General features: G+C 43.5%; 2 protein-coding genes across 2 annotated transcripts in view; one reads left to right on the top strand and one right to left on the bottom strand.

Moving 5' to 3' along the window:
- Positions 1 to 345: 345 nt before the first annotated feature.
- The window catches only part of SH3BGR (SH3 domain binding glutamate rich protein), a 56,375-nt gene continuing 31,781 nt past the window's right edge, over positions 346 to 24,939 (bottom strand). Inside the window, exons 4-8 of the mRNA XM_074969883.1 lie at positions 14,332 to 14,406; positions 13,649 to 13,750; positions 5,368 to 5,397; positions 2,688 to 2,778; positions 346 to 764 (exon numbers count right to left, since the gene is read on the bottom strand). Coding sequence (XP_074825984.1) covers positions 2,728 to 2,778; positions 5,368 to 5,397; positions 13,649 to 13,750; positions 14,332 to 14,406 — 258 coding nt within the window. The 3' untranslated portion in view covers positions 346 to 764; positions 2,688 to 2,727. The remainder of the gene's footprint in view (positions 765 to 2,687; positions 2,779 to 5,367; positions 5,398 to 13,648; positions 13,751 to 14,331; positions 14,407 to 24,939) is intronic.
- On the top strand, positions 20,580 to 21,989 carry LOC141989224 (uncharacterized). The gene is made up of 2 exons (XM_074955661.1): positions 20,580 to 20,985; positions 21,565 to 21,989. Exons 1-2 carry the CDS (start codon positions 20,580 to 20,582, stop codon positions 21,933 to 21,935), a joined length of 777 nt encoding a protein of 258 aa, XP_074811762.1. The 3' UTR covers positions 21,936 to 21,989.

A 24,939-nucleotide genomic window follows, 5' to 3' on the forward strand; every position in this document is an offset into this window, starting at 1 on the left:
CCCCCTTCATTACCCCCTCCCCGCCAGCCAAGAGCCCCTCTCCCCCCAGCCAGACTCCAGCCCCCCCTTTATTACCCCCTCCCCACCAGCCAAGAGCCCCTATCCCCCCAGCCAGAATCCAGCCCACCCCCTACCTCCTGAGGGGGAGGGACAAACTAGGGCAGCGAGTAGAGGGAATTATTCTAACCCCTCTCGCAACCCTCTTCCCCACAATTGTGACACATTCTATGGTTAAATTAATGCCTCGGTGGACAAACAGAAGGCCTGACCTAAAATGTGTTTATTTAAACTACTGTACAATGGAAATCACATTCATTTTAAAGGCCAGTTCAGAGATAAGCAACACAAAGCTTGTACACAGGGATCTTCTTTGGAGTTTTCAGTGCTGAAGTTCTTTACCTCCTAATACAGTTTCGATGCACAACTGTGGTTATTTACTGAGTGCCGATAGTGTGCTTGGCAGAGTACAAACGTGGAGGAAGACACGGTCCCTGCCCCAAGGAGCTTACAATCTAAAATTAGACATAGACAGTACTGTTAGAACATATAAAGCTAAGTCTGAGATCTTGTCAGACAGAATTAAGATGACCCACTTTAACAAAAGACCAGAATACCAAATATATATATAATATAGGGCAGAGTGGTGTCTTGTGTTTTGGGGATATACAGATGTCTATACATGTGTTGGTGCAAAACGCAATGGTGGGTTGTTTGGGGGGAAGAGGTGGTTTTATTTTCTCTGGTGCTGCACGGACTTGTGCTTCCTGAAGAGGAAAAAAGCAAATAAATAAATAAAATTAGCACTGTCATAGAATTTCACATACAAAGCACTGTACAACATTAGGGCACATTAATTCCCAAGCAGTGAAGGAACCCAATGCTGGGATGAGGTAGAGTAAAAGAAGGGAGGGCTGGCCCCTCATCCCTCACAAAGCCATGCTGAGACACTGGGTCTCCACCCTGGCATCCATGAATCTGCTGAGTTCTGTGGGTGGAAGCCCAGATACTGAAGTCACTGGGAATTCCATTAACTTCAAGGGGCTTTGGATCAGCTTCTGCCTATACTGCAAAGAAGGAGAGAACCTGTCCCACCAGCAGACAATCTGCTAGAAACACTGAGTTTCCCATTCCCTAAACAAGTGTTTTCCCAGTTGGGAGCTGAGCTGGCCCTAAATAACCATTTCTTCTTTAAGAAGAAGGAAAAACAAAGAAAACCTGGGGAATTAAATACAAAAACATACTTTGATGTAACACTAAATTTACAATATTAAACACTCAGACATCCGGTCATGGAAGCATTAAGAGGCCCTATCTCCTCTCACCTAGCAGGTGCTAAGTCAGGAGTAACCCTTCAAGTCAATGGAGTTGCGGTGATGAAGAATGGAAAGAACTCATCCACATCAGACATATTGAGTATGATGATTTATTATTTGTACTGCTGTGTCTATATCTTAATACAGAATGGGCTCAGTCCTGGAGTTGCATATGCATTCAGAAATGCATGTACAACTCCAGTAGGAGATGCATGACTATTTCTGAAGGAAAAACTGAGCTCCATATCTGCTAGGTGGGTTTTTTCAGAGAATCTTAACCTTTACATTTCCAGACTTCAGGGTTTAAAATGGAAACTTATTCAATATTTATTTATTAATAATTAATTATTAATTATTATTATCATGGACAATTTTACTTTTTATACAAAAAAGTGCTTTGAATAGCACTGATTATCATTTTTACAAACCATGTAAACATTCCAGTTGTGCAGGAAGGAAAGAAAGTTCAATGTACTGGTGAATAGCACCCTAGTATGCAGCTACTGTAAAACAACTCTTTAGTTATAGTAGGTGACACAAGTCTATCAGATCACTATGATTTTGATCCATTGGCAAAATATCAATGTGGGCAAAAAAAAATCTGGGAAGAATCAAATCAATCCAAAAAAAAATTCTCCAGAGCACACTATACACCATTAGGTATTTAAAAAAAAAAAAAAAAAAAAAGATGTATGACTCTAGGGACTTGCTATAAAAGTACACTTCAAATACATCCACTTGGCCAAAAAAGAGGGTGCGAGTCTCTTTGTCTTCTGCTTGTTACCAGCCAAATCAGAGAAGTGATAATGGCAGTCCTCGGTGGAACTGAACATCTTGGCTTCCTAGTTAGGAGACTGGCCTCCTTTGATGACATCTATACATGGTTGAGGCCATAACGAGGGGTGAAAAGGATAAGTGTTGGTCCCTGAAATACTGAGTATGGAAACCCCCAACACCCTTTCTATATTTTCTTTAGGGATAATGAGAGGGGTTATGTGTAAGGGCTGATGCTTGTATTCCTATCTTCCTCCTATTGCAAAAATAAATATAAAAAACAGCCAGCTGCTGAAGTTAAAGGGGCACTGTCCCCTTAAAATCTAGTCAAAAAGTAGTTAAAAACACTACACTTGCCTTTGAGGCTTCCTGGTGTTCTTTTGATTTTACAAGTCACTCTTCCTGTTTAAATATATATATTTGTCTGACCTTTGGTAGTCTAAAAGACTCACAAACAACAGGGAAAACTGACTGACTATACAGGGGTGGGAATAGTAATTAACTGTACACAAAGTGCTGTCAGGGAGAATCCGGATTTTGAAGTATATGATGCTTCCTTACGCTCGTTTAAAAACTAAAGCAAGCTGACTTCATAATTACCTGAAAAACCTTTTGAAGAAAAAAATGCCATAAAAAAGTACTAAGATTCTTCCTCTTCCTCCTGTTCTTCTTCTTCTTCTTCCTCCTCCTTCTTTGTAGAACGGGGGTTCAAAAGTGATCACAGGAAAGTTGAAAGAAAAATGAGCAGTCTTGAAATACAGGTCCCTAAATTTGCAACTGTATCTAGATTATGTATCTAGCAGATGTCACATTCATTAGTGTATAAAACAAAATTAGCACAGATACATTTCATGCATGGTCTTTTTTAAAAAACCATACACACAGTGCACTAGCCTTATGGTATTAACAGGCAAGCTTTGGGGTATAAAAATGCTTTTCACAAAACAGCTGGGGGAACAGATACATCTAAGCTGTAAATAGATGCTAAAGATTAGATTTTGAATATACATGTATGCAAATATGATAAGCATCTGACGTTTTGGATGAGATCTTATTCTATAGCAATGAGAAATTCAACATACATGCCCCATGAACTAGGCTACTGCAAAGCCTGAAGTCATTCAGAGCCAAATAATAAGCCTGTGTTTCCATTTCCAACATGTTCTTTGCTTTTTGAGATATAGAATGAATTTCAGAAGTGAAAAACAAAACAAAAAAACCCTTTCTGACTAAGGAACATCAGCCAGCCAAAGAAGCCATTATCTGAAAGTTGCCATTTCCATACCACAGAGAAAACAGCCTATGGGTATGTCTACACTGTAATAAAAGACCCCTGGCATGGGCACAGCTAGCATGGTTAGCTGACTTGAGCTTGCGGGACTTGGGCTGGAGGGCTATAAAATTGCAGTGTAGACATTCAGGCTCAAGCTGGAGAAGGTTGCCATTCAGGCTCAAGCTGGAGCCTGGGCTCCAAGACCACATGAGGAAGGAAGGCCTCTAAGTGTGGGGTCCAGCCCAACCCCAAATGTCTACACTGCAATTTTATAGTCCTATGAGCCCAAGTCAGATGGCCTGAAACTCAGTTCTGTGGATTTTTAATGATAGTGTAGACATACCCCCTGTTTGCTCTGTCTTCCTCCGCATAGCAAGTGAAGCTTTTAGAAGGCAGTTCTACTCTGAAAGTGACTAAAATGGCATTGTAATGTTTTGCGTTTATTGTCCTTCAGTGATTTCTGGATCAAATATGCTCCCTTTGCAAGTAAAAAGTATTGCTAACTGCCACACCTACAAAGTCCACCCACATTGTGAAAAAGTAAGGTGGGTTCTTTCAGGATTATGCATAACTAACAATTAAAGATTGAGCAACTAGACTTCAGTTAGAAGTTCTGATGATGATATGAGAGGCAGAATATAACCCAGTTCTCTCTCCCAGAACTATATTGACTCTGCAGTGCTAACAGAAACAATAAAAAAAAATTCCTTCAGTCAGCAAAGTTAACGGTTGTAACTAAATACACACGTAGGTGTGGAGCTCTTGAGTACGAAGGTGCCAGTTTAACATAATTGCATTAAAGAACCATTCCTGCAGAATCAAACTTTATAAAGCATTAAAATGAGTTTCCCCTTAGAGTAACTGAACTGGAAAATGCCCATCCAAATGGAATTTAATATGGCATCTTTGGAAGTATTTCCAGTCTATCCTTAAGAAGGATTTCTTTGGCCAGTGTTGTTGAGAACAATCCAAGAAGGCTCATAAAAAACTGACATCAATCCAGGTTTTGCGTATTGGATTTGAAATTCAAATCCATTAAATTTTCAACATCAAGTGTAGAGATACATTTTTTAAAAAAAAGCTCTGCATGACATGGCTGTGACGTATGAATGTTCAGTGAGATGCTGGAGCAGAACCTAGGGAGATGTCTGAAGAACATCAACACAGCAATAAATGGATGCAGATTCCTTCCACCTTTTACAAGGGAGTCTCACTTCTCTCAGGTTTAGAGTTGGAAACCACAGTGAAAGGGTTTTTACTCGTCTGAGGCACTGGCTGATAGAAGGAGTGAATAGAGAAAAGATGGGGCATCCCTAGCTATGGGTAGCTTGTAGGTCTACGTGACACAATACTGACCATAGCCATGTATATATAATAAACCTATGACAGAACACAGTAATGTGGAGAGATTTAGAATGTATTGGCTATTTTCCAGTATGAATCAGCAATTAACTCCCAAGAGTAATTAACCTTACTGAGGATATTAGGGAAAGATTTAGGACATAAACTGCAACCCCGGGGGAATACTCATAGATGTAAATTTAATCACCTGTGAAAAGGTTTGATGGATAGGGCTCTAAGAATCTTGGGCAGGAAAAAGTTGCCCTGCAGAGACAACAACACCTTAACTGGAAGGATGGTTTTTAGGGATTCAAGATATTTGTAAAGCATAATCAAGATAGTTTTAAATTAATGAGTTTCAAAGGAAATGAATGTCTTGGGAACCCACAGCAAATTTTATTAAAGAGCCTTTGAACGAAAAGTTCTTTTCATTTAGTTTCTAATTATTAAGGTCAAAGGTCTGCTCCTCAACCAGTTAGATACGGGCACTGAACAATAATTGTCCCTAACCAGACTTTAATATCAGTATTTCAAGTTTGGAAGTGGGAAGATGTCAAAGAGATTTGTGAATTTGCTAACTTCTGTTGGAGTAGATGGGGATGAGTGGGCACTGCACGCATGCACACACCATAATTGAAAACATAGTGTCTGAACATTCTACTGCACCTCTGTCACTGGGTGTTCTTCCTCCTTTTCCTACACAAAAAGATACAGAAAAGATTTTTAAAAGAGCAGATCTAAGAAAAAATGTCAAAGGTCATAGAGGGAAAACACAGGTGAGAATAAAACCAATTTAAATTAAAGCAATTATGTGGAATTATGACCTATATTTTGAAGTATTGTTCACTTGGGGCTCACTCCCAAAGAACACTTACACTGTGGTTCTACTCAGAAAAGTGACTACAAAATTATAATAATAGAGTCCTATATCTTTTGTCACTTAATGGCTTCCAGTCAATTCTTCCCAGTTTACAAGCAAAACACTGCTGTTTTTTCTCCTAATTGTCCACCCTTCAAAATCAAAGTGGAATTTGTTATTGAGTCTGCCTAAAAACCCTAAAAATATACATTACAATTATTTGGATGTGAATGTGTGCATATTTAATTGTTTTTCCTAAAGTTAATTAAGTATTTTAGGGGAAAAGTGTCAGTGCGGACACCAGTGAGAGTTGGTGGCTGCACTTTAAGGCCATCAAAAATTTGTTGTGAGAACCCCTTGCCTTGGCTACTTGGGAGTGGAGCTTTTGACGCCCAGTATCCTGGAGCAGCTCACAGCAGGGATTGGGTGGGAAGAGCTGTCAGGCCCTACATTTACCACCATTTGTTGCTAGTTCCTGATTCTGCTGTTGTAACTTTTGTTGTGGAGAGGCCTTCCAGAATCTGGGCTCTTCCATATAGGGTGACCAGACAGCAAGTGTGAAAAATCAGGACAGGGGGTGGGGGGTAATAGGAGCCTATATAAGAAAAAGACCCCAAAATCGGGACTGTCCCTATAAAATTGGGACATCTGGTCATCCTACTGCCATACAACTCCTTAATTGAGACAGAGCCACAGCTTATTGTATCATCTGTCATATGTTTCTTGGCATAGATCAAGATATCTTTAACTAGCCAGGATTCCATTCGAATTTTTCTATGACATAATCACCAGCACAATTAAACAGGCTGGATTATACTCTACACCGAGCTTTCCTTTTTAAATTGTATGAAACAAAATAGTGAATAGAGCCAAAATGTCAGTACAAGGTTCAAAACTTTGTGTTAATTTAGACATGAAATATAAAACTACGGCACTGTAACTGTTTTATTTTGGTTTGAATGAGCAGAAGTTGGTCAACATGGTAAACTGAAACTCCAACTGGGACCTGACTAGAGTTCAGAAGATGCAACCATATGGTTGCAAATTACAGTGAGCACTGATGGAAAGGTCACCCTTTCAGAACACGAGACACACTGATGGCTTCTAAATTAACTGTAACCAATCACAGGAAAACCTGGGCACGGACAGCTCAGTGAAAACCTCTGCTCAACGGCCAGATATGGTCAAAAAAGCAAACCAGAGGAGTTAGGCTGTAGAATAAATAGAGAATAAAACTGAAACTAGTGTAATGCCATTATATACACTGAAGCTACATGCTCACCTTAAAGACTGATGTCTACCTATCTTATGTACTTATATAGCCTCCATGACCATAGTAGCTGAGTATCTGACAATCTTTAACATATTTATCCACACATCATCCCTGTGTGGTAGGGAAGTGCTATTGTCCTCCCTTTACAGATAGGGAACCATACAGCATCTAAGTGATTTGTTCAATTTCCTATAGGGAGTCCATGGCAGAGCAGGAAATTTAACCAAGATCTCCTGAATCCTGGGCTGGCACCCTAACTGCTACACCACCCTTCCTTTCTTCAGTTTTGGTTACCCTCCCTTACAAAGAATACAGCAGAAATAAAAATGGTGATCTTCTAGGAGCTAGCAGAAGTTCATGAGTTTAATGGGATCTGGAGTACTGTATGACAGTTTTGGGGGGAGATTTTTTCCTCTATTTTGTGCCCCTTGAAGGAACATTTGAACATTGCTGGAGTCTGGTGGGTGAAATATGCTCTATGAGAGAACTCAGAAGAAAAATCAGGTTATGCCATAACCATAAAAAGATCACTTTAAACACATTATTCCCCCCCCCCATACCAAGCTGTTATACTGGCCAAAAGACACTGTTTTCCACCTGGGATTCAAACCTATCCTGTAAGAAATGAAGACCAGCAAGTTGTTAGTTGTATAGAAATGGCATTGCATTATGTCATTGCAAAGCCTCTCATACACAGCTGCTTGATACATGTTAAGACTTCAACAACTAGTTCCAGCATTCTGTTCCCATTTGAAAACCATTAGACTAGAATGCCAGCCTGAACAGCAAGTAACTCAATACAGCCAAGGGGTGTTCTACAGCCTTACCCAGGGCTTCCCCCAAGGTTTGAGGAAAGAGGTATTAAATGGCCACCATGTGCAGACTGAAAGTGAGCAAAGCTTGGAACATGAACAGATGCAACTGAAGGATGAAATTCAGCCCTGTGCCGAGAGCTGGCACAAGGACTAGGCACCACCTAAGTCCCACTAAAGCCCTATTTTGAGGGTTAAAATGAAACTTTAATGGGTGCCTAACCCTTATGCATGGAGGTGCATCTGATCCTTAATGATTTAGAATAAGTGAAGAGTGGGAAGAGGCTTTCAGAGACGGGTACATCCTTTGGGAAAACCCTGCAACCAAAGGAAAAAAGCTTCTGTCTTCATTTTTAAGGTCTGTTGCTGGCAAAGAGGTGAAACATCTGTGACTCCCGTTCAAAGAGGACAGGCTCAGTTCAGCATAGTGTTTCTACTATCTTCTAAGCCACACAAGCTACAGAAGATTCTGGGTACTGACACAGCAGTAGGTCCACCTATTCAGAAGAAAGGTCAGCCTGCAGCAGAAAGACATGCCCCAACCAAACAACTACAGTCATGCAGAGTAGTGCAGTGTGGGGAAGGCAGTCATGTGGAAAATCATCTCCCTCTCTCCATACACCAGGGTGAATAAAAATCAATGATATTTTTTAAAAAATCGGATTTTTTTTATTTAAATCAAATTTTTTGATAAAATGCTTTTTGAGGAAAAAACCTATCTAAACATAGTTTTAATTAAGATACATTATAGCTCAAAGATATCTCATCATGGAATAGGGATTATAACTTCTAATTCTATAGTATGAGACAATATATTCATTTAATGTTTAAGAAAAGTTTTGAAAATGAGTTCCAATAATTCATGGATTAGGGAGCCAATCTTATGGGGTTCCAGGGCTTCTGTATAGATTATTTAGTTTAATCTTTCTATCTACTCAATGGGACTCAATGCTCAGTCTAGAAGATACCATCAGAGATGCTTAGTTTTGCAGTTCTCGAACTGTGGATTTGTGTCTCCAGAGATAACATGCTTGTTAAGAGCAAAAATGTTTTTAAATAAATAAACCAAAAATATATAGAGGTGAGAAATAACAGACCTCAACCCTGTTGTCCCTCTGCAAATTTGTGTAAACAGAATCAATCCCTTACCTCTCTCTAAAAGTGCAAAGTTTCAAAAAGTTCAATGAACAGAAGATTGTCTGGAGATAAATGTAAGAAGGGAGGGACAGGCAGTAGAAACAAAAGTGAAACTGTTTGAGCAGCAGCATATTCCAGAAGTTTTGAGGTCTTTCTGAGTGTAGACTTCATTGATTTGAGATCTACCATACCATTCTCTCACTAAAAGAGAAAACCTATAATGGCAGCAGGCCATAAAAGAGACCCAGTTTGGGAATAAGAACCATTCAAGAAATATGTTTGCTGATGATGTTTTAAAGAAAGTCACACCAGTGAACTGGTAGAAGTCACTTAAGCACTTGGATTCAGAGACCGTTGAAGTGATAATCTCACTTTTAACAGCAGTAGCTTCTTCTGCCTGTGTAGAAAGAATATTTTCTTCCTTTGGACTAATTCATTCAAAATTGAGAAATTGTCTGGGACCTGAAAAAGCAGGAAAGCTTGTTTTTCTTTTCCAGATTATGAACAAACAGGAAAATGAAAGGGAAGACGACTGAGTTAGCTGCAGAAGCCAATATTTTAAGTTTCTCATGTTGACCTGGCTGACATAGTCGATTTAATTTTAGTTTTTTTCAAAAAAAAAAATTTCATTTAACTATTTTAGTTAAAAACAATTTTAACAAAAACAAACCTGATTTTTAAAAGCCTGAATGTTTAACTACATTAAAAAATTCAGATGCTTGTTTTGTTAAAATATTATGTTTGCTGTTGAAGAAAAAAATCCAGAATACATAACATTGTTGTTTTAGCTAAATAAAACAATTTAAATGTCTGTCTGGTGATGTTCTCCTCCTAATACAGCATGGCAAGAAAATGCTCCAAATATTAATGATTAACCTGTTGAATTGGAGATAGTTCACCTCCCAATGACTTCATAAATATCTGCTTCAATCACCTTTGGTAAATGAAAAAAACAAACAATCATTCATTTTCTGATATAGCTGTAAAAATAATCTGAAATGTTTTCAAAATAAATCACTTAAAAAATGTATAGTGTGTACCTTCTTAAAATGAAGCCTACATCTATCTCTGAGTTGTGAAGAATATGTATTAAGGTTATAACCAGTGATGGGCTGCCAAAATCTTAACAACGGGTTCCCTCCTCACCCCACGAGGGGGTCGTGGCCCACCCCCACCCCCCAGGACCCCTGCCCCATCCACCCCCGTCCCCTGAGTGCCCCCAGAACCGGGCAGGAGGGTCTCGTGGGCCACCGTAGTGGGTGCCCACCCCTAAGAGCCAGAGGCACCTGCCGGGGAGCAAGGTGGGGAGTCCCGGCGGTGCTTACCTGGGGCAGCTCCCAGGAAGCATCTGGCAGGTCCCTCTGGCTCCTAGGGGCGGGGGAGCATAGCTGGGGGGGGAGCAAGGGGAGCGGCCGCTCCCCCCACTGATCACATCAAAAATGGTGCCTTAGGCGCCGACTCTGTGGGTGCTCCGGGGGTGGAGCACCCATGGGGAAAATTTGGTGGGTGCAGAGCACCCACCAGCAGTTCCCCGCCCCGCACCCGGCTCCAGCTCACCTCCGCTCCGCCTCCACCTCCTCCCCGAACGCACCGCCCCGCTCTGCTTCTCTGCCCCCGCCCCCGGCCTGGCTTCCTGCGAATCAGCTGTTCGGCAGGAAGCCGGGGAGGGCTGAGAAGCAGGCCGCAGCTTCCCACTCAGGCCGAGGGTGGAGGAGGTGAGCTGGGGCAGGGAGCGGTTCCCCTGCGCACCCCCCCCCCGGGGTTACCTGCTGCAGCGCGGGCAGCCCTCCTCACGCCCCCCTGCCCCAGCTCCCCTCCACCTCCCTGGGCCTGAGCGGGAAGCCACCGCCTGCTTCTCAGCCTGCCCCGGCTTCCCGCGCAAACAGCTGATTCTTAGGAAGCCTGGCGGGGCGGAGAAACAGAGCGGGGCGGCGCGTTCAGGGGAGGAGGCGGAGCGGAGGTGAGGTGAGCTGGGGCCGGGGGTGGGGTGGGGAGCTGCCGGTGGGGGCACCCACCAAATTTTCCCCTTGGGTGCTCCAGGGCTGGAGCATCCGTGGAGTCGGTGCCTAAGGCACCACTTTTGGCCGGTTAAATTTAGAAGCCCTTTTAGAACTGGTTGTCACTCACGGAACAACCGCTTCTAAAAGGGCTTCTAAATTTAACAACCGGTTCTAGCGAACCAGTGCGAACCGGCTCCAGCTCACCACTGGTTATAACAACCAACAAGAATGCAGTTTTATGTAGAAATCCATGATTAAATCGAGTCTTCCTGACTAGTGGTTTAAATCATGATTTAAATCAATTTGATTTAAATTAAATCCACCCTGCCATACCCATGCGCAGTCTGTGCCACTCACTCAGGGGAATTGGACCAGACCAGTTGTTGGATCATATTAAAGAAGTTCAGTATTAAAATCACAAATGAGTTTGATTCCCCATAGTTTAAATTCCAGGGTATTACTAATTAAGAGGTCTCTTGGTTTTTGGTACTGTTTCTCTCCCTCTATGTGTGAAACTTGCAAGCTGCTAATTGCGTTAGTACGTTCTAAGACAGAGTCTGTTCTCAAAGCAATTCACACAGAGAGAGAGACTCAAAGCAATACTCTAACAACAGAAACAGCACCCAGAGACTCCCCGCCCTTTTGTTGTATTAACAATTGGGATTAAAATAGAGATAGAGGATGTATGTGGATGGATGCTTGGTGTGGATAATAACTGAATGATCAGGGAGGTGCCAGCCTAAGAATCCAGTGTCCATCGGCTGAAGAAGGCGTCAAGTGGAAATAACCAGAGGACCCCCAGAGGGCAGACTGGAATCCACCCAACAGCCTGAAGGATGGGAGAACCAAAGAACAAGATAACATCTAGCAGCACGGAGCCATCAGGAATGTGCTATCTGCTGATTGATTCAGCAACAGCATGATGAAGCAATTCCCATAGACTGGCATAGGAAGAAATTCCTATAAAAATAGACTCTTAAAAAGTGAGAACTTTGGGGTCTGATTCTGCAAACCAACTTCCAGGAGCATCAGATGAGCATCTGACAAGGCCCTGCTCCCTCCTCATGTCCAGGCCACCTGGCCAGTGGCTTGGCATGAGCAACTCTAAGGCTGGTAACTATGATAACAACCTTGCAGAACTTGTGTGTGTGTATGAATGAATGTGTGAATAAATGTGAGATTGAATGGAATGTTATAGCTGTAACTAACTGCTTACTATGATTCTTTCTGTATTCACAATAAATGTGGTATTTTGCCTTTTTCCCTTTAATAAGATCCTGCTGGTTTTTATTTTATTGGTATAACACAGTAACTTAAAACACCTAAACAAGGAGGAAGAGGTTCCCCTCTTCCACAAACATAGATAACCATCTCCACCATTCTGGATCTGCAGCATATTCACAGACAGCACTCCCACTGGCTGTTGCTGTACCAGACTCCTGAATAAACCACGAGGATAGCTGTATAGTTCCCAGCACATTTTTATCCACTGGCACCTTTCTGAAGTTAGCAAATTAGAGCAGGACCTGATTGGTGTCTTTCACAAATAGTGGCAAAAATCCAGAGTGGCTGGTGATGGGACACTAGACAGGGAGGGTTCTGAATTACTACAGAGAATTCTTTCCTAGGTGTCTGGCTCATGGGTGTTGCCCACATGCTCAGAGTCTAACTGATCACCATATTTGGGGTCAGGAAGGAATTTTCCCTGGGTCAGATTGGCTTAGTCCCTGGGAGGGGGGGGTTCATCTTCCTCTGGAGCATGGGGCATGGGTCACTTGCAGGTTTAAACTAGTGTAAATGGTGGGTTCTCTGTAACCTGAAGTCTTTAAACCATGATGTGAGGACTTCATAACTCAGCCAGAGGTTAGGGGTCTATGACAGAAGGGAGTGAGGTTCTGTGGCCTGCAATGTGCAAGAGGTCAGACTTAATGATCATGATGGTCCCGTCTGACCTTAAAGCCTGTGAATCAATAAGGTTTGCACCAAGGCAGTGCACTCGCAGTGGTACTGGCAATGCTTGTGCAACATGAGGAGCACTTTTGTATGTGGAAAACAGGGTTTTACAAGCACCTCAGGTGCCTGAACCATTGATGGCAACAACTTTTCTCTCTGGTATAGACAGTGATTGAGCTTCTAGTTTCCGGATTATTCCTCATACTAGTTCTTAGTTCTAGGTGAGCTTAAAAAATGTGCATGTTTATAAGTGGCGGGGGAAGCTGGTTACCAAAGGGCAGCTATTGTTAGTCAAGACCCGCATTTACATATGTTTCCCATGCAGGTCCACTGCAACCACTAGGCAAACGAGGCGGTCGCCTAGGGCGCCAAGTGGTTGGGGGCGGCGGTGGAGCAGAGGTATGCTGGGGCAGGGGGGCGCAGGGAGGGCCGCCTGCAGCAAGTAAGGGGGGGACGGCGCACAGGGGAACCGCTCCCCGCCCCAGCTCACCTCTGCTCCACCTCCTCCCCTGAGCACCGCCCTGCGCTGCTTCTCTCCCTCCCAGGCTTGCGCACCAGACAGCTGATTGGCGCTGCAAGCCTGGGAGGCGGGAGAAGCGGCAGCATGCTCGGGGAGGAGACGGAGCAGAGGTAAGCTGGGGCGGGGAGCTGCCGTGGGTGGGGAGAGGCGCAAGGTGGAAGTTTCGCCTAGGGAGTGAAACCTCCTTGCACCGGCCCTGTTCCCATGATTTTTGTGAACTTGAAGAAGAATGCACACAAAATGCCAGTTGTGGCCAATTTTAAGATCAAAGTATAGCCAGCTCCACCCTGAGAGTCATGCTGAGGAGTTTAAAGATTTATATGGAGACATCTGGATTTAATTAATTTAGCCCAGATGTGGATTAAACTTCCAGAGAAGAAAAGAGAAAATTACCTGTTGCTCTTCTGATGGCAGTTCAATAGAATTAGCGACTGCATCTACATTGTCTTCTGTGTGTGCCTCATTTTCTTCAGTTACTTCAGACTTTTCAGTCTCCTGACAACAAAGGAAAAGCACAGCAGAGAGAACATCAGGCAATTACAGAGGGGGAAGAAAGACAACAGATGTACAAAACTGATTGCTTAAGTGCTCTCTCAGAAACTCACTGTTCAAAGCCAAATAACCATTATACAGTTGCCAACATTTATTCAGACATTGGGCTATCTGACTTATTTCTTTCCAGGGAAATGAACAAGCAGCTAGTACAGAGTTCATTTTTAGTGCTGATGCAAGTTTACGTGAGCTGTTCAAGATCACACTCATCCATACAGAAACCGTGGTTGCATGAGTGTACTCACTCCCTTTAAGACAAAAGGAGCCTCTTTTTTAAGTATGTGAATAGGCCCTAAGGATTTATTTGTCTGTTCCTTTTTAAAAAAAACAACCTCATCTCTAGCTCTGCTGTTAGGCGAAAGGGCCACAGTCCTGTGAATTCAATAGAACTATTCAAATTCTTAAAGTTAAGCATGTTGCTTAAAGGTTTTGTTGGACTGGGACTCAGGGGGAATAGAACATGCTGGATGATTAGAATGGGTGAAAATGGACTTCTGAGGGTGAACAAAATACTCAGTTATTACTTCCACAACTTTGTGCTCTTCACCCGAAATGTCACCGTTTGGAAGGTTTGATGTCTCTTCAGCAGTTTTCACCTCCTGAATCAGGGAAAATGAACAATATGTGAGAACCTGAATGAATCTACAGAACAAAGCTGGAGAAAGAGCAAGCAGGTGCTAAGAAAAAAAAATGTTTAAAGATGTCTACCAACATGACAAATTTTGGCAACTGACTCAGTACCTCTTTATACTGATAGTATTATTATTAAAAGGGCGTTCCAAGAGCCATTTGTTGGCTTAGTATGCCCTTTACACTCTGGCTTTTGGCCATGCAAACTAACAAAGGAATTCTAGAATGAAAATGGTGCTCTTAACCTTAAAAAAAGAATTCTAGTATTATGAGAGGTTTTATAAATTGGTTGAAATTCTCTTGCAAAATATTGCATTTATCATTTTGCTTATGTGAATGACAGTTCTCTTTAGAGACACTTTTTTGTGGTGACTCATAAAATTAAAAGACATAGCTCTTATTGAGCATAGACTTTAAAAAAAAAACTGTTATGCCTTTAGATTTCTTATGCCCCTATCCTCACTGGCATTAATGGCTTTTTATAAATATTTAAAACATACACAAGAAATGAGGATAAAATGTCCATAAAAATATACCACCATACAAACTATCCCAGGCTAACAGGACACTTACCCAAAATACAAGCTTAAAGGAGTGGTTAGGAGAATTAGACTGTTAGTAATATTTTACCACCAAATATATGCACACACCCAGCTTCACTGAGATGTGCACGTCTACTACCAAGGGCAGAATTTAGCTTTGTATGATGTGTGAAAGAAACTGACTCAAAAACATATGAATGATGAATATAGAGTCATACTGAAATAACACCATTTGGAACCTAGTCACGAAACTACCACTTCAAAGCACCCCAAATAGTTTTTGTTAATTTAAAATTAAGCAACATTCCTGCAAACTGATGAGTCTTTTTCTTGTCAATAAAACACATCTATCAGTAGTTTATACAGCTACCTTAAGAGTGCATATTTTCTCTTTTTCAATTTCACATTCAGAGATGATTTAAAAGGAGAATTCTCCATTTACTAAAGTATATTTGGGACTAAACTTCAAAATCAGCACAGCAAATCCAAAAAGGATTTAGGGATGAGTAACACATACAGGTCCAGATTCTCATCTGCCGTAAATCAGCATCGCTCCATTGAATTCCTAGAACAGCTGCAGAAAGGAATAGTGTAGCAGGGAGCTATCTGCTTTCTGGAGTTCTGGGAGATGTAAGCTATGCTCCATTTTTGCTAAATAACAGTAGACAAGGATAAACCCATTACCTCCCCACAACAAATAAACCACTGTCCGCATTCAAACCTGGCTAACTACCCTGAAGCCATGATGGTACAATACACTGCTTGCTAACTTAATTTAATTTAAGTCACAGTCTTCTCATGAACAGGATGCCTCTCCTGTAACATTTGAGAAAAAGAACAAGAGATAAGTCATGCTATACATCTGAACACACAGCCATGGTTTTAAATTAGTCCCAAAACAAACATCCCCAGAAACAATCTCTTGACTTCTTTGAAAAATGGGTTCCCTTTACAAAAACAGTAGCTTGGATACACAAGAAATAGAAATATTTTCAAAACCAGAAGCATACTAGGGGATAAAGCTATAAAAAGCCATCAGCTAATCTATACCAACTAGAGATTAATCTACCAATTAGGCATTACATTGTAAGTGCTTTTCTGATTGATGGTTCCTTTTTCTTTACTTTATCTCACCTAATTATTTCTTGAGACCCCATCTAGGTTTGGGGGGGCCAGAGGGAGGTTTGTTGTTTTTAAGCTTGCTCAGTACCGCAAGATTATCTTTCCATGCACATTAACAAAGACTGATAAAGAATGTTGAAAACAGAAATGCCACTCCCACCTTCTCCAAATTCAGCCAGACTTCTTACATAGCCATTCAGCCTCATATTACGTACAAGTATGAAAGGGGTAGGGGCACCAGGAAGATATCTCTCCAGCCTTACCTCATCACCCTGGTGATGACCTAGAGACTAAGGTATGTGAGTCTAAATCACTAGAGTTACAACCTTTATAGGGCATGGCTCAGATTCATATGCCTAAACCCCTCCATCTACACTGGGGGTCTGATCCAAAGCCTGTTGAAGTTAGTGGAAAATCTACCACTGACATGTATGACCTTTGGATCAGGCCCTAAAAGTATAGCCATCCCCTGCATTCAGATCTGAAACGATACGTTCTTTTTCGTTTGGAAGTTAGGATTAAAATAGACCGGGTTTAAGATCAGGTGGTCCTTCAGCGCACATAAATAGATTAAAGAGCTTATAAACACACAAACTCCTTCTCCCCAGAGGAGTATAAAACTGTATTACTCATCCATGTTAAATGATACCATAGGAGATGTAATAACGGTTTTGGAAGGCTAGAGATGTAGCGGCAGATTGAATTAGTCCTGGTATAAATCAATAAGTAATTTGGCTCTTTGCAATGTCCTGTAAGTTGAGGGCTAACAACCCCATTGGAAATTATAATATACTCAGCACTTAGAAAAAAACATCAGGTGCTTTGCCCTGACCCTGCAAAGACTTATGCAAATACTTAATGGTAAGCACAAGTGTGATCTCGTTGAGTTCAGCCGAGCTCCTTGCGTACTTAAAGGTAAGCACACATTTAAGTGCTTTGCTGGATAAGGGCCTACAAGTGCTGTAAAAACATGTATCAATATTATTATTAATTCTTTGTATTGTAGTAGTACCTGGGGACCCCAATCATGGAGCAGGGTCCCATTGTGCTAGGCGCTGTACAAATCCAGAACAAAAAGATGGTCCCTGCCCCAAGAAGCTTACAATCTAAGTGTAAATGAGAGAAACTGGTGGATACCACAGAGAGGCAGGGCTCGTCAGACAATACCGGTCAGCATGAAAAGCATCATAGCATACCAGCTTCATGCTAATTGTCCTAAAGCCTCAGTGAGGAGAGATACTGTGAGGGAGAAGCACACTAACTGACTTGTTGGCTTTATAAATTTTCATGTTATGGTTTTAAAAAATTATCTCTGTGTACTAGTAAGTTCCTAAGACAAGAAGAGATTTACTGGGAAATATTGTTTAAAGAACTGCCATTACCACCACTACCCTTCTAAATTCACCATGCGTCTCCAAATTCAAGCCACTGGCCATCGCTTTCACCATACTCCCATTACACTTCACACGAGGGCTGAATTGACAGCCAGGTGAAAGAAAAGCAGCAGCAGCACAATGAGGTCATTTATATGACAAGCTATAACCACTCTGGCCTCCAATGAAGATGCTGAGAAATACTCTGCAATAAATGCTAAAAATAGGTGTTTGTCCTGATCTGTAGATCTCTCTCAAATTCAGCTGCAGATTTTAGATGGCGCTAGCTGTAAAGATAGTTCCATGTTTTAATTTTTTTTTAAATGCTGTGAGGCCTTCAGCTCCAGATCTGAAAGGCTAGCACCTTGGTACAGCAATTAAAGCAGTAGAAACCATTCTTTGCTTGTTACTAATAGCACCAAAAAGTTGTTTTTCCGGCAATAGGTCCTAAGCATATTGTTTTCAACATTTGTGGCGTTGCCACTGACTGGACATTTTAATAGCCTCAGGTGTAGGCTAGGAATAGGTGAACTCTTTAAGGGGAAAAATAAAGTACTTTGCTCCACAGGAAAAAAAAAACACTTAGCTGAGCAATGCATGAAGGAATGGATGGTGTAGGAAGTGAGAAAACAGGAGAAATACAATTTTCTTAATCCTATTGATTCACCACATTTTGATGATGATGATGATGATGATGATGATGATATGTAGCACATGTAGCTTCTTTAATCCCCTAAATGCTCTATGGACATTCACAAATAATTATTAGTGAAGCAGAAAGTTTAAAGGATTTTCCCGAGGTCACCCCGGGAATCAGCAGCAAAGACAAAATTAATAGTAGTAATGCCTTTGTTTTATGTATGTAAATAATGTAACTTTTCGTTTGTAGCTCTCAAAGCTCTTTACAAAGGAGGTAAGTATCATTATCTCCATATTTACAGACAGGGAAAGAGGCGCAAAAAGGCGACGTGGGTCACCAAGCAGAACCAGGACTAGAATCCAGGTCACTTGAGTTCTACTCCAGTGTTTTATCCACTAGGTCATGTTAGAACAAAGGAGTGTATTGCTACCAATCTTGTGCTCAGACTATGTCTCACCCACCCACTTGACTCATTATATCCATGTCTGCCATGAGAATGATGGCAATATTTAGATCTGATCACATTTGAGTATGATCAAAGATAGAGTTATAAGCCCCCTACATGAACATGACATGTTAGGGACAAGCCAGCACAGCTTCTGTAAAGGAAAAAAATAGCATGCCTCTCTATTATGCTAGAATATATCAGCATGTCAACAAAATATAGTGGATAGAGGAGAACTGGTAGAGATAGCGTATATGGACTTTCCAAAAGCCTTTGATAAAGTCCCTCACAAGAGGCTATTAGCAAACGACAGAATTATGATGTGAAAGATAAAGCATTGCCATGTTTTAGAAACATGAGAGAGAAAAAAAGAAGAGGAATAAATGGCCACTTTGCATAACAGAGCAAAGGTTAACAGTAGAGGAGCCTCTGGGACCTGTATTAAGACCAGTACTCTAAGACCTAGGAAAGGGGTGAACAGTGAAGTGGGGAAATTTACAGAGGATACAACATTATTTAAGTTAGACAAAACTGGTGAAGATTGTGGAAAAAATTTACAGGGACCCCACAGGAGAAAGGAGGCAAACAATTCATAAAAAACAGTGATGTATATGAATACTGGAACATCACAATTACAGTGGTTAGGATTAAAAAATAGAAGAATATAAACCTTCATGCTTCAGGTCAAAAGATGACCACTAACTGATGAGATTAGGAATAAATTTTCTCTGTATACAGGTTAATTTCACAATTGTCCGTTGCAAAGTTTCTTGCAGCTTCCTCTGAAGCATAAGATGTCAGAGATGGGATATTGGACTAGATAACCACTGTTCTGGTCAAATTTGGAAATTCCCTTGTTATCTCTATCCCTACTATAGGTGGAGTCGGCCTATTATAACAAGCATTAATTATGAATCAGTGTTGTGCACAAAGTGCCACTTCAACACAATCTGCACATTAGTGAGGAGGATGGAATGCCCCCTCCAGCACCATGGAACAGCTGTAATTCAACAATCAAGGGGTGATCAGCTATGAAACCGTGTGCAGGGGAAATCAGCACATCCAGCACAACAGAGCTGGAATCTGAGCTTTATGTGGGACAGTGCAGAAGGGTGGCTTGTGGCACACCATGGGACTAGTTAAACAGCCCATGGTTGTAAGGACCCAATATCGACAACTCCCGCCGTCAGATTAAACAGAGTCACAGTCTCCCATTTCTTGATAGGGGATATCCACCCAGATAGGGGAATGGATTCTGTATCCGAGCCCTGCATAGTTCTCCCATACAAAGCCTGTTCACTCAGGGCTCTGTGCAATGGGGTTTGTATGGATTTCACCCATAATTTAATTAAGGATTGCTGTATCATTTCAAAGTTGAATATGGCAAAATATATGTGCTTTTTTTAAAGTAGCAGAAGAGGTTGTAACAAATCCCTGGTGAAAGAAGACTTTCTATTGGAAAGCCTGCATTGTTGTTTTTTTTCTTAGCCCTGGTCTACACTAGGACTTTAGGTTGAATTTAGCAGCATTAAATCGATGTAAACCTGCACCCGTCCACACGATGAAGCCCTTTATTTCGACTTAAAGGGCTCTTAAAATCGATTTCCTTACTCCACCCCTGACAAGTGGATTAGCGCTTAAATCGGCCTTGCCGGGTCGAATTTGGGGTACTGTGGACACAATTCGACGGTATTGGCCTCCGGGAGCTATCCCAGAGTGCTCCATTTTGACCGCTCTGGACAGCACTCTCAACTCAGATGCACTGGCCAGGTAGACAGGAAAAGAACCGCGAACTTTTGAATCTCATTTCCTGTTTGGCCAGCGTGGCAAGCTGCAGGTGACCATGCAGAGCTCATCAGCAGAGGTGACCATGATGGAGTCTCAGAATCGCAAAAGAGCTCCAGCATGGACCGAATGGGAGATACGGGAACTGATCGCTGTATGGGGAGAGGAATCCGTACTATCAGAACTCCGTTCCAGTTTTCGAAATGCCAAAACCTTTGTCAAAATCTCCCAGGGCATGAAGGACAGAGGCCATAACAGGGACCCGAAGCAGTGCCGCGTGAAACTGAAGGAGCTGAGGCCAGCCTACCAGAAAACCAGAGAGGCGAACGGCCGCTCCGGGTCAGAGCCCCAAACATGCCGCTTCTATGATGAGCTGCATGCCATTTTAGGGGGTTCAGCCACCACTACCCCAGCCATGTTGTATGACTCCTTCAATGGAGATGGAGGCAATACGGAAGCAGGTTTTGGGGACGAAGAAGATGATGATGATGACGAGGTTGTAGATAGCTCACAGCAAGCAAGCGGAGAAACCGGTTTTCCCGACAGCCAGGAACTGTTTCTCACCCTGGACCTGGAGCCAGTACCCCCTGAACCCACCCAAGGCTGCCTCCTGGACCCAGCAGGCGGAGAAGGGACCTCCGGTGAGTGTACCTTTTAAAATACTATACATGGTTTAAAAGCAAGCATGTGAAAGGATTACTTTGCCCTGGCATTCGCGGCTCTCCTGGATATACTCCCAAAGCCTTTGCAAAAGGTTTCTGGGGAGGGCAGACTTATTGCGTCCTTCATGGTAGGACACTTTACCACTCCAGGCCAGTAACACGTACTCGGGAATCATTGTACAACAAAGCATTGCAGTGTATGTTTGCTGGCGTTCAAGCAACATCCGTTTGTGTGTTATCCTCAGGAGAGTGAGATATAATCCATGGTCACCTGGTTGAAATAGGGTGCTTTTCTTCAGGGGACACTCAGAGGAGCCCATTCCTGCTGGGCTGTTTGCCTGCGGCTGAACAGAAATGTTCCCCGCTGTTAGCCACAGGGAGGGGGGAGGGTTGAGGGGGTAGCCACGCGGTGGGGGGAGGCAAAATGCGACCTTGTAATGAAAGCACATGTGCTATGTATGTAATGTTAACAGCAAGGTTTACCCTGAAAGAGTGTAGCCAGTGTTTTATAAAATGTGTCTTTTTAAATACCGCTGTCCCTTTTCTTTTCTCCACCAGCTGCATGTGTTTCAATGATCACAGGATCTTCTCCTTCCCAGAGGCTAGTGAAGATTAGAAAGAAAAAAAAACGCACTCGAGATGAAATGTTCTCTGAGCTCATGCTGTCCTCCCACACTGACAGAGCACAGACGAATGCGTGGAGGCAAATAATGTCAGAGTGCAGGAAAGCACAAAATGACCAGGAGGAGAGGTGGCGGGCTGAAGAGAGTAAGTGGCGGGCTGAAGAGAGGGCTGAAGCTCGAATGTGGCGGCAGCGTGATGAGAGGAGGCAGGATTCAATGCTGAGGCTGCTGGAGGACCAAACCAGTATGCTCCAGTGTATGGTTGAGCTGCAGCAAAGGCAGCTGGAGCACAGACTGCCACTATAGCCCCTGTGTAACCAACCGCCCTCCTCCCCAAGTTCCATAGCCTCCACACCCAGACGCCCAAGAACGCGGTGGGGGGGGCCTCCGGCCAACCAGCCACTCCACCACAGAGGATTGCCCAAAAAAAAAGAAGGCTGTCATTCAATAAATTTTAAAGTTGTAAACTTTTAAAGTGCTGTGTGGCATTTTCCTTCCCTCCTCCACCACCCCTCCTGGGCTACCTTGGTAGTCATCCCCCTATTTGTGTGATGAATGAATAAAGAATGCATGAATGTGAAGCAACTATGACTTTATTGCCTCTGCAAGCGGTGATCAAAGGGAGGAGGGGAGGGTGGTTAGCTTACAGGGAAGTAGAGTGAACCAAGGGGCGGGGGGTTTCATCAAGGAGAAACAAACAGAACTTTCACACCGTAGCCTGGCCAGTCATGAAACTGGTTTTCAAAGCCTCTCTGATGCGTACCGCACCCTCCTGTGCTCTTCTAACCGCCCTGGTGTCTGGCTGCGCGTAACCAGCAGCCAGGCGATTTGCCTCAACCTCCCACCCCGCCATAAACGTCTCCCCCTTACTCTCACAGATATTGTGGAGCACACAGCAAGCAGTAATAACAGTGGGAATATTGGTTTCGCTGAGGTCTAAGCGAGTCAGTAAACTGCGCCAGCGCGCCTTTAAACATCCAAATGCACATTCTACCACCATTCTGCACTTGCTCAGCCTGTAGTTGAACAGCTCCTGACTACTGTCCAGGCTGCCTGTGTACGGCTTCATGAGCCATGGCATTAAGGGGTAGGCTGGGTCCCCAAGGACACATATAGGCATTTCAACATCACCAACAGTTATTTTCTGGTCTGGGAATAAAGTCCCTTCTTGAAGCTTTTGAAACAGACCAGAGTTCCTGAAGATGCGAGCGTCATGTACCTTTCCCGGCCATCCCACGCGGATGTTGGTGAAACGTCCCTTGTGATCCACCAGAGCTTGCAGCACTATTGAAAAGTACCCCTTGCGGTTTATGTACTCGCCGGCTTGGTGCTCCGGTGCCAAGATAGGGATATGGGTTCCGTCTATGGCCCCACCATAGTTAGGGAATCCCATTGCAGCAAAGCCATCCACTATGACCTGCACATTTCCCAGGGTCACTACCCTTGATATCAGCAGATCTTTGATTGCGTGGGCTACTTGCATCACAGCAGCCCCCACAGTAGATTTGCCCACTCCAAATTGATTCCCAACTGACCGGTAGCTGTCTGGCGTTGCAAGCTTCCACAGGGCTATCGCCACTCGCTTCTCAACTGTGAGGGCTGCTCTCATCTTGGTATTCATGCGCTTCAGGGCAGGGGAAAGCAAGTCACAAAGTTCCATGAAAGTGCCCTTACGCATGCGAAAGTTTCGCAGCCACTGGGAATCGTCCCAGACCTGCAACACTATGCGGTCCCACCAGTCTGTGCTTGTTTCCCGAGCCCAGAATCGGCGTTCCACAGCATGAACCTGCCCCATTAGCACCATGATGCATGCATTGGCAGGGCCCATGCTTTCAGAGAAATCTGTGTCCATGTCCTGATCACTCATGTGACCGCGCTGACGTCGCCTCCTCGCCCGGTAGCGCTTTGCCAGGTTCTGGTGCTGCATATACTGCTGGATAATGCGTGTGGTGTTTAATATGCTCCTAATTGCCAAAGTGAGATGAGCAGACTCCATGCTTGCCTTGGTATGGCGTCCGCACAGAAAAAAGGCGCGGAATGATTGTCTGCCATTGCTCTGACGGAGGGAGGGGCGACTGACGACACGGCTTACAGGGTTGGCTTCAGGGGGCTAAAATCCACAAAGGGGTGGCTTTACATCAAGGAGTAGTTCAGGCAGGACTTCACGGAGGGTTCCAATAAGAAATGGTGCACCTAAGTTATTGTTCTTATTGGAACAAGGAGGTTAGCCTGGCCTCTGATTGATACATGGCTAGATCTACCTCGCTGCACCTTCTCTGTGAGTGACTGCAGTGTGACCTAGAGGAATGAGTCCCCTAGACAGGGGAGAAGGCAAATGAGTACAAAACAAATCTGGTCTATTTCTTGTTTTGATCCACTCCATCTATCTTTTACATCTTTGGCTGGCAGCAGACGGTGCAGAAGGACTGCTAGCCATCCACATCTCATGGCTGCTCGGCAGAAGATGGTACAGTACGACTGCTAGCCATCCTCATCTCTTGCCTGCCCGGCAGAAGATGGCACAGTACGATTGCTAGCCATCCTCATCTCTTGCCTGCCCGGCAGAAGATGGTACAATACGACTGCTAGCAATCCGTATTGCCTGCCTGCTCACCATTAGACGGTTCAATACGACTGACTGCAGGACTAAAGAGAATGACCTGGTCAAGTCACCAAAAATTTAGTCCCTGCGCCCATGTCTGCCCAGGCGCTCCCAGCCGACGTGGCCAGGAGCACCTCGGACATGACGAGGACGGCTATCAGTCATACTACACCGTCTGCTGCCAGAAGGCAATGGGTTGCTGCTACTGTGTAGCAATGCCGTACCGCGTCTGCCAGCACCCAGGAGACATACGGTGACGGTTACCTGAGCGGGCTCCATGCTTGCGGTGGTATGGCGTCCGCACAGGTAACTCAGGAAAAAAGGCGCAAAACGATTGTCTGCCCTTGCCTTCACGGAGGGAGGGAGGGAACGGGGGCCGGACAATATGTACCCAGAACCACCCGCGACAATGTTTTAGCCCAATCAGAGTGCTCCATTGTGACTGCTCTGGACAGCACTCTCAACTCAGATGCACGATTGTTTGCCGTTGCTCTGACGCAGGGAGGTGCGACTGAGGACACGGCTTACAGGGTTGACTTCACGGAGGGTTCCAATAAGAAATGGTGCACCTAAGTTATTGTTCTTATTGGAACAAGGAGGTTAGCCTGGCCTCTGATTGATACATGGCTAGATTTACCTCGCTGCACCTTCTCTGTGAGTGACTGCAGTGTGACCTAGAGGAATGAGTCCCCTAGACAGGGGAGGAGG

Source organism: Natator depressus, chromosome 1 (genome assembly GCF_965152275.1).
Source record: "Natator depressus isolate rNatDep1 chromosome 1, rNatDep2.hap1, whole genome shotgun sequence".
Taxonomy (NCBI): Eukaryota; Metazoa; Chordata; order Testudines; family Cheloniidae; genus Natator; species Natator depressus.

Bases quoted from the DNA above. Each gene is read 5' to 3' on its own strand.
- LOC141989224 (XM_074955661.1), top strand. From the start codon at position 20,580: ATGAAGGACAGAGGCCATAACAGGGACCCGAAGCAGTGCCGCGTGAAA. The intron at 20,986-21,564 runs GTGAGTGTACCT...TTTCTCCACCAG, and splicing joins AGGCGGAGAAGGGACCTCCG to CTGCATGTGTTTCAATGATC.